At 39.7% G+C, this 10,511-nt stretch overlaps 1 protein-coding gene across 1 annotated transcript in view; it reads left to right on the top strand.

Moving 5' to 3' along the window:
• The window catches only part of LOC141430548 (uncharacterized), a 37,450-nt gene extending 30,689 nt beyond the window's left edge, over window positions 1–6,761 (top strand). The window contains exon 23 of the mRNA XM_074091298.1: window positions 4,811–6,761. Coding sequence (XP_073947399.1) covers window positions 4,811–6,761 — 1,951 coding nt within the window. The remainder of the gene's footprint in view (window positions 1–4,810) is intronic.
• Window positions 6,762–10,511: the final 3,750 nt, after the last annotated feature.

Below are 10,511 nucleotides of genomic sequence, written 5' to 3'. Positions count from 1 at the left end.
TATAGCACGCGGTACGGAATACCGAGGACCTGGGTTCGATTCCCAGTGCTGGTCTTATTTTTCTGGTTTTTCCCGTGCATCTATATTTCAGTTTGTATTTTCAATTTAGGTTTTACGGGATGACCGTAAAAGTAAAAATTTAGAACTGAAATAAAAAATACAAAAAGATTCCAAAAAAACCAATCGTAATATATGTATTTATCTATAAAAGTATGTTTATCCGCTGCCTAGTACACATAGTAACAAGCTCTGCTTAATTTGGGACTAGGACAATTGGTCCAATTGTTCCATGGATATTAAAAAAAATATATATATTTTAGTTTGTAGTCATAATATACATTTAAGTTTATTTGTGCTTAAGAGCATCTGGCATTTGTAGGCACTCATTCAAACCCAAAATAACACGGGCATCCATCAGGCCTTCATAAATTCTACAGCCTTGCTATAGCTAATTATACGAGCATGAGTAACTAATTAACATAGCGTTACATAGTAGCCGCGCGAATGTTATGCAATATAATAAGGAACGCTGCAGTGTAGATGCGGAAATAAACATCGCATGCATGGTCGTCCGCTTGTGGGATAAGTCATGTGATTAATTAATATATTATTAATTGTGATTGTGATTTTTAGACGACCAGATGGCCTAGTGGTTAGAGAACCTGACTACGAAGCTTGAGGTCCCGGGTTCGATTCCCGTGTCGGGGCAGACATTTGTATGAAAAATACGAATGTTTGTTCTCGGGTCTTGGGTGTTTAATATGTATTTAAGTATGTATCTATATCTATACATATAATTATATTTATCCGTTGCTTAGTCATAACACAAGCTTTGCTAAGCTTATTTTGGGACCTAGGTTCAATTGGTGTGAATTGTCCCGTGATATTTATTTATTTATTTATTAATTGATAATTCTAGTCACTTTTGACCTTTGTACCACCTTTTGAATAATAACATATGTGTGATGCCTTGCGAGGAATGTGTATTTCATGAACCAATGAGGGTAGGAGAACAGGGGATGATTGATTGTTGGGACGGTTGACCAGGCATAACTTTTTAGTGGTCCGATTTTGACAATTCTTTTTTTATTGGATAGGGTATACCTTGAAATCGGTATTATATAAATTTGGAAATAAAAAATTGCCCCAAGGGTGGGAAAAAGTATAAAATAAAAAACTTGATAACAAAAAATTAAACCGCCGAAAAAACTGAAAAGCTAAAAATAATAAACCTTTTTTGTTTAACTTTAATCTAGGTACCTAGACTTATTTTTTGCTTTTCAGTTTTTTCGGCGGTTTATTTTTTTTCCTATAAATGGTTTTTGAGCTTGGGGTCCTAACAGCCTATAAGAATTTCAACAGCAAAAGCCGCAAATATAGGTACGTATGCCAAATTCGCACATCTGCTGAGTTCTACTGTCACAGCACAACCGCCGTATCCGCCTGCAGTAAACTTCATTAGTTCTTTTTTTGCCAAATCGCGGTGTATTTATACATTTTTTTTTAAATAATATTTTTCAGATGTCCACAGAAAAATACAGTTAGCGAATCATACTTAAAACTAACACAAACACAACAAATATTGTGAGTGCAATAAAAACAAGGCAGAATTTTTTTTTTTTATACGACTGGATGGCAAACGAGCAAGTGGGTCTCCTGATGGTAAGAGATCACCACCGCCCACAAACATCTGCAAACCAGGGGAATTGCAGATGCGTTGCCAACCTAGAGGCCTAAGATGGGATACCTCAAGTGCCAGTAATTTCACCGGCTGTCTTACTCTCCACGCCGAAACACAACAGTGCAAGCACTGCTGCTTCACGGCAGGATTAGCGAGCAAGATGGTGGTAGCAATCCGGGCGGACCTTGCACAAGGTCCTACCACCTGCAAAATCTGCATAACTTGTCTTTGAGCACGCGAAATAAGTACAAGTCAAGGACAGGACGATTGATCAATGTTATTACAGTTATACCGTATAGCCAACCAGTTTGATTCCTTGGCGATCGTAAAACGTTATCATAGTAAATAATTTTATTTGTCTATAACAATGTTCCTCGAAAATGTTTGTCCGAATAAACATAGACTGTATTGCATTTATCTGGCACATTAAATCAGCGATGAAACAGGGTTTCACATATTTAGGGTTCCGTACCAACTAGACCCTATTACTGAGACTCCGCTGTCTGTCCGTCCGTCCGTCTGTCTGTCACAGGGCTCTATCTCTAGAGCCGTAATAGCGAATCACTTGAAATTTTCAAAGATTATTTATTTATTACTGTGGGCGCTATAACACCAACATGAAATACTAAAAGTAAATTAAAGTTAAAAAGTAGGTAAAGGGAACGTTATACAAGAAATGTCTTTTTTCAGCGTTTTTTTTGGTTGCTAATCGTTCATAAGCGTCCAAGGCGACAGCCACCTTCAATAGGTACACTTTTACAGAGCGTACTTTGGTAACCAGGGTTAAAAAATATAGTATAAAAGCGGCCAAGTGCGAGTCGGACTCGCCCATGAAGGGTTCCGTAGCAGCAAGTAACATAATATGAAAGTTTCCTTTACTTTACGATTTATGACGTATTAAAGAACTACTTACTAGATCTCGTTCAAACCATTTTCGGTGGAAGTTTCCATGGTAATGTACATCATTATATTTTTTTTTAGTTTTATCATTCTCTTATTTTAGAAGTTACAGGGGGGGGGGGGATTAGAAACCTCAATATCATTTTTGAAAACCTATCCATAGATACCCCACACATGGGTTAGATGAAAATATTATAAGTACCCCCAAAATTTATTGTTTTTTTTTCTATTTATGTGTATATGTATCTTAATGTGGTTCAGAGGAATACAATCTACTTACCAAGTTTCAACAGTATAGTTCTTATAGTTTCGGAAAAAAGAGGCTGTGACATACGGACGGACAGACAGACAGACAGACATAACGAATCCATAAGGGTTCCGTTTTTTGCCATTTGGCTACGGAACCCTAAAAAAAAAGGTATATATTAGAATTTTCAACAATAGTATATTTTTTATCGAGGGACAAAAATAAGCCAATATTATACCCGAGGTGGTTAGCCAAAAATAGTCATTAATCGTTTATGATTTACGCTCTAAAACAATTTCAAAGTTTTCGCGGTATTTTTTTCCAACCAGACACAGATATAACAAAATCGCATCGGCGAAATGGTCCATACACAAACTGGAATAAATAAAATGGCGTCACCTTCTATGCAGAAAAAGCATAGAACTAAGACCACATAGACTAAGAACGTAACATTTTCGTCATGAAAATGGTCCACACACAATCTTATTTTATGCCAAAAACTAAGCAAGTACTGGCCGTTAGAGTTAATCTAAGTCACTCGAATTAAATAAAAAAAATAATTACTTCTACTCCCTAGGGACCAAAGTACTCACTTTACTCCCGCCTCGTAACCTATATTGACCTACATTGAGAGCATGATAAGTGAAAAAACTTAGTACTGAATTGTTTTTTAAAACATACAGAGGTACGGAACCCTTAAGTACGAGCCGGACTCGCACTTGACCGTTTTTACAAGCGCACAACTAATATAATGACGATGATGAGCTGTAAAGGCTGTATTTATCGTGCTATTTGACGTCTCTTACCTCTGGGGAATCAAAGGGGTATTTGTTTGTGAATTTGAACTGCAAGACGAATTTCTCGCCTTCGTATAGTGTGCCGGGAACTCCTTCCATGTGAACTGTCCACCTGTGGGAATAAAGGAATATCATTCATCAAGTGAACGTGAATAAGAGTTATCCATGTTTTTTAACCCCCCGAAGCAAGAAGGAGGGGGAGTTATTGACTCAGTCGATAAGATTTAAAAGGCGCAAAAAAGGAAATAAAGGAGGACGATACTGACTTTTAAATATTCAGATCCAGTGTTATCCAAGACTAACCTAACCAACAAAAAGTTGGGAAACCCCTGACTGAACCGATTTTGATAAAACATATCTAAGAACAATCGCTAGCAAACTTGCTTTCAAATAAAAAACCGCATTCAAATTGGTCCATCCGTTTGAGAGCTACGATGACATTGGCCTCAAACTTATAACACCCTTCTTTTTTGCGTCGGGGGTTAGTCGGACTTGCGCACGAAGGGTTCCGTACCATTATCTTATACAACATTAGCCTCGTAAGTCCTGACTTTTTTATCATACATAGTTCTACAGACCAAGCTGAGAATTCTAAGTTTTTGTATTTTGGAAGTTACATACAATACATTTTAAAGTTTCTTTTCATTGAAAAAATTGTACTCCACCAAGTACATTTCGCAGTTATTCTTGCTGATTTGTTCTTTGTGAAGTACACGGGGACTTACGAGGTTAGGTTAGACATTAACAAAAAAAAAAAAATTGGCAAAAAATCAAGTTTATTGTACGGAGCTCCTTAATATTTATTTTTTTTAATTTAAGTATTTATTTTTAAAGCGATTATACAACTAAAGATTCTGTCAATATTTCAAGCGTCTACCTGTTGCCGTTATTAATATCTATCAAGCAAAAAACGGCACAACAATCACGTTTGTTGTATTGGGCGCCTCCTTAAATATTTATTTTTTCTGTTTTTAGTATTTGTTATTATGTAGGTAGATTTAAGTTGTGATCACGTGACAGGTTAGATTTCTACCCATATATATGTCAGTCGGATTTTGGTAAGATCGAATAAACAAGCACAATTCATGCTAAACTGATTATTTATTTAAAACATAACATTGGCGACGTGTAAATGTGAAAATGGGTGATAAATCATATATCGCGAACATAGTGTTGCCGGGCAAGTTCATACCGAATAAGGATAACTGGGGAAAACTACCGCGAGCAGCTGTTCTTCGCGTTGGAGGCATCAGGCCCATTGGAAAGCGTGCAGAAACGTGCCTTGTTTTTGTCACAATGCGGCAAGGAGGCGTTTGCATTGATTGTGTCTTTGTTATCACCAAAAAGGCCCAGTGAAGTCGAATTTGACGAAATAGTTGAGTTGTTGAACCAATTCTTTGTACCCACACCGCATCCGATATTAGAAACTGAGAAATTCTACAACAGGAAGCAAAGGAGCAACGAGTCAATCACAAGTTTCGTGGCGGCGTTGCACGACATCAGCTCCCGTTGTAAGTTTAGTGATATGCCGCGCCGGATAGTGGAGCAGATTATACTTGGGGTCAAAGATGGAGGATTAAAAAAGGAGCTTCTGAAAATAGAGGTTATCGATTTAACATATGACAAAGTGGTTCAACGTGCGCTTAATTATGAGGCCGTTTCCGAGAGTAGTGTATCAGCGAGAACACATTGTGATGTCACTCTGATGAGTCCTAGTACGAGCGCAGATTCGAGTGAGCCAATGGATGTAAACGCTGTTCAAACGAAACAGTGCGTGCATTGTGCAAAGCGACACGCTAATTTACGTTGTAAGTTTCGGAACGCAACGTGTTACAAATGTCACAAGAAAGGACATACCAAAGCCGCCTGCGAAGCAAACTTGAATAAAACGGGAAAAACACACGTAAACAAATGTGACGAGTGTTGCTCGGCTTCCGACGGGGAATCAAGCGTCAAAGAAGACAGCGCGGAAGACAATCACGGCATTAATGGCATTTACGACAGAGTGCACGGCATGTCGGGCGCCGGCACCGCGCGCGTGCGGCCTGTCATGGTGCAACTGACGGCAAACGGCGTGCCGCTGGTGATGGAGGTGGACTCCGGCTCCGCGCGCACCATCCTGCCGCACAGTCTGTACCGGCAGCACCGTCAAGCGTTCCTCGCTCAGCCGACACCGTGCAAGACCAAGTTAGTCACATGGACAGATGACGTGTTGAAGATCGTAGGCGAAATGATAGTGGACGTTGTATACAACGGTATAAGTGTTAAGTTACCGTTGTTAGTGAGTTGCGGCAAGGGTCCGGCGTTACTAGGACGTGCGTGGTTCGAGCCCTTAGGCATTTCGATTCAGGGCGTGAACTCAGTAATCGAAGAGACAGTGGACTTTGCATCGAAGTTTCCGCAGCTGTTTGACGACAGCATGGACAAGTACAGTGGACCGCTAGTGCATATAGACTGTAAGGAAGGAGTGAGTCCTGTTTTCTTGCGTTGTCGTCCTGTTCCTTTCCCGTTACGTGAGAAGGTTAATGAACAGTTAAACAAGATGGTGACAGACGGAATAATCTCGCCGGTAAAACACTCGCGCTGGGCAACACCACTGACTATAGTGCCTAAGCCCGATGGATCGCTACGACTATGTGGAGATTATAGGAGCACAGTTAATGCGTCGTGCCTAGCTGACAGCTACCCACTGCCGACGTCGAACGAAGCTTTTTTTGCTTTGGCGGGGGGAAAATATTTTTCAAAGGTGGACCTCAAGCAAGCGTACAACCAGTTAAAAGTAGATGATGAGACAGCAGAGCTTCTCACACTCAACACACCCTTGGGGTTGATGAGAATGAATCGACTGGCTTATGGTGTTAATGCTGCGACGGCAATTTTCCAGAGGCTAATGAGTTCGATACTGGCGGGAATACAAGGAGTTGCCTGTTTACTTGATGATGTGGTGGTCTGCGGCTCAACGTTACAAGAACACAATGAGAGACTTTTGCTGGTACTGAAAAGGCTTGAAGACCTTGGACTGAAGTTAAATAGAGCGAAATGCATTTTTTCGTCAAGAAGAGTGACCTTTTTGGGTTATGAGATTGATGACACCGGAGTACATCCTTCTAAAGAGAAAATCCGAGATATTTTTTGAGAAACCAGCTCCATCAAACAAAAAGGCACTGAAAGCATTTCTAGGCTTATACAATTTTTATGAGCGATTCCTGAAGGATAAAACGATTGTATTGGAGCCTCTGTACAAACTACTGAAAGAGAATGTAAAATGGCAATGGGGTACCCCTGAGCAGGCAGCTTTTGATAAAGCTAAATCTCTGCTGACTTCTGACTTGACGTTGGTGCATTACAGCCTAGAGAGAGAGCTTTATATGCTGTGTGATGCAAGCGAATATGGAGTTGGAGCAGTATTGGTTCATAAGATGGATGATGGCACAGAGAGACCAGTTATAATGGGTTCAAGAACCATGCAACCTCATGAACGTCGTTATGCTCAGATCGATAAAGAGGCCTTAGCAATTATGTTTGGCCTGAAGAAGTTCAGACAGTATTTGTTGGGACGAAAATTTGTGATATTTACAGACCACAAACCTCTTCTAGGAATTTTTGGCCGAAATAAACCAATACCAGAATTGGTTTCCAATAGGATGTTAAGATGGGCATTGACTCTAAATACATTTGACTATGAGCTTAAACACCGTCCTGGAAAGACATGGGCAATGCCGACAGTCTCAGTCGTTGGCCCACTCCACATACCAGAGAAGATCATGATGATGACGAGCTTGATATATTCTTACTGGAACAATCTGATATTGATTCCAAGGCTATTGCTAAAGAAACGGATAAAGATCAGGTGCTAAAAAGAGTCAAATATTATCTTTTACATGGTTGGCCAAATACAATAGAAGACCCTGAAATACTGCCCTATCATAGAAGAAGAGACTACTTGTCATTAAACAAAAACTGCATTTTGTGGTCTAACAGAGTAGTAATACCCAAAGTGCTACAGGGCAATGTACTAAGAAAACTGCATGAAGGCCATTATGGAATGGTGCAAACAAAAATGACAGCTAGAGGATACATATGGTATCCTTCTTTGGATAAAGACATTGAAGAATTGGTAGCTCAGTGTGAGAAATGTCAGGCACACAGGAATAATCCTCCAGTCACAGGACATGTTTGGCAGCCCACTACCAAGCCATGGTCACGAGTTCACATAGATTTCATGGGGCCATTCATGAATAAAACCTTTCTTGTTTTGGTGGATGCTTATAGCAAATGGCCAGTAATTGAAATGGTACCCTCCATGTCGAGCAAAAACTGTAGTCGAGCTGTTAAGAAAAATTTTTGCTGACTTTGGATTACCGGATGTAGTGGTATCTGACAATGGACTGGCATTCACCTCTAAGGAGTTTCAAGACTTTATGTCAAAGAACCGGATTCGACATATCACTGGAGCGCCATATCATCCGGCCACTAATGGTCAAATCGAAAGGACCATTCAATCCATCAAATCTAAACTTAATAAACAATCCCCTATGACTTGGTCAGAGCGAGTAGCGAAAGTGCTATTTCATATGCGAACTGTACCAAGCACTGTGACGGGCAAGACCCCTGCAGAGATGCTCAACGGCCGGAAGTTCAGGACTGCCCTCACGCCCTTACATCCAGACTCTGACTTTTCAGATAATTTAGAAATTGGAGGGGAAGGGGAATCAAGGGAATCCAAAGAAGACATTCAAGGCAGGAGATCATGTGTTATTCAGACTCTATAATATGAATCAAAAGTGGCAGCGCGGGGTCGTCACGGCCGTGGATGGGCCAGCTGTTTACGAAGTTAAGACCGACAATGGAGCCACTCACAGAAGACACGTGGACCAACTGCTTAGGACAAGGCTACCTAACGCCATAACGGCGGATACCGGAGATAATTCAATGATAATGTGATTGATGATTTCGAGAGACTAATGATTACCCGGATGTGACAATACCACCACCAGAAGAGTGGGCGCAAATATTATATGAGTAGTATAGACTTGATGATGTAACAATGTGATTATGTACTAGAATAATTAAAATACTTAAGGTGAGGTATTATGTAGGTAGATTTAAGTTGTGATCACGTGACAGGTTAGTTTTCTACCCATATATATGTCAGTCGGATTTTGGTAAAGATCGAATAAACAAGCACATTCATGCTAAACTGATTATTTATTTAAAACTAACAGTTGTCATAGAGCCACAGTAAGTACACATAATCTGTGAAAGTTTCAAGTGTCTAAACTATAACGACTCGAGAGATAGAGCCCTGTGACGGACGGACGACAGACAGACAGCGGAGTCTCAGTAGTAGGGTTCCGTTGGCGCCCTTTGGGTACGGAAGCATTAATAAAAAAACCCCCAAGATCATCATAATTAAATGAATTAATATCAATTAATAACAATCAACACAAATAAAAAAGCCGTGGTGGCTCTGTGGTTTGACCTATCGCCTCTCAAACAGAGGGTCATGGATTCAAACCCGGCTCGCACCTCTGAGTTTTTTCCAAATCATGTGCGGAATTTCGTTGATTATATTTACCCGAGTCGTTGGCGAGAGGTTGATGATTTCGTCGAGTAGTAAATGAACTCATTTCATTAGATTACAAGTTTTAAGAATGAACAAGTTTTACATACGTGCCTCCTTTTGGAAATTAAACAGCAGCGATATCTTTATTTTGTTTGCCATCCATTAGTTATGTTTATTTCACTTATTATTATCTAGTTTGTTTCCATTTATTAATAAAAAAATCACTATTTACCAAAAAAAACTGAAAAATATTGCCTTGGTTTTTATATCTATACCTGGCCCCGCCACTGCATCTCACATTATGTTTGAAAATTTGTTATAAAAAACTAAAAAAAACACACCTCGTTCAGTTCTTTGTCGAATTCTTCTCAACGGGAGGGTCTTCCGAACCGGTAGTACATTTTTTTACAGTCATAATGTGTAGTGTAGTGAGGGTCGTGGGTTTGAACCCCGGCTCGCACCTCTGAGTTTTTCGGAATGAATGTGCGGAATTACATTTGAAATTTACCACGAGCTTTGCGGTGAAGGAAAACATCGTGAGGAACCTGCACAAACCTGCGAAGCAATTCAATGGTGCGTGTGAAGTTCCAATCCGCACCTGGGCCGCGTGGGAACTATAGCCCAAGCCCTCTTGTTCTGAGAGGAGGCCTGTGCCCAGCAGTGGGACGTATATAGGCTGGGATGATGATGATGATGAATTAATAACAATCAATACTGAAGTGTCAAATTTCTATGTTTCTACCTAAACTGACATGAATCATCCCTCCTTCTTTCGGAAGGCAATGGGCAGGCAAATGGCCTGTAATAAGTCTTATGGTTATTGAATGTCATTGACTCTGCAATCATTAAATAAACAATCCAAAGAGCAATGAGGTAAAAATCCCACAAAGAAATCTTTATCAGCCTTATTCATAAAAAATCCTTAATTGAGGTTTGATCGGTCTGTTACTTAGCAGACTGATTAAGCTTGTTAGACGGTTGTCAAGAAGTATGATTCATAAACGCTTGCTAGCAGTCTGTTAGTTGTTGAGCTGCTGATAGACGGATTAGACGCGTTATGTTGGCCACCTTGACAAATCAAAGACAAAAATGGCCTAATCGATAATTTAAAAAAAAAATTGACAGCAAACTAGCAGGAAAAAAAATAAAGCGAGATGTTTGTTTTCCGCCATTCCTATCCGCATGTTTTTGTTGTGCAAAAAGCCATAATTATGTTAATCATCCTAATTTTTTTTTCATATTTATTGTTAATTTATTGTTGCTAATTTAGAGGATTTTTAAATACAAATTCCTGAAAATAAATTTTCCTGTTTTTTTTTT

This window comes from Choristoneura fumiferana, chromosome 8 (assembly GCF_025370935.1).
Source record: "Choristoneura fumiferana chromosome 8, NRCan_CFum_1, whole genome shotgun sequence".
In the NCBI taxonomy this organism is placed as follows: Eukaryota; Metazoa; Arthropoda; class Insecta; order Lepidoptera; family Tortricidae; genus Choristoneura; species Choristoneura fumiferana.
The sequence above is the reverse complement of the archived record's forward strand: the minus strand, read 5'-3'. Positions and strand labels throughout refer to the sequence as shown.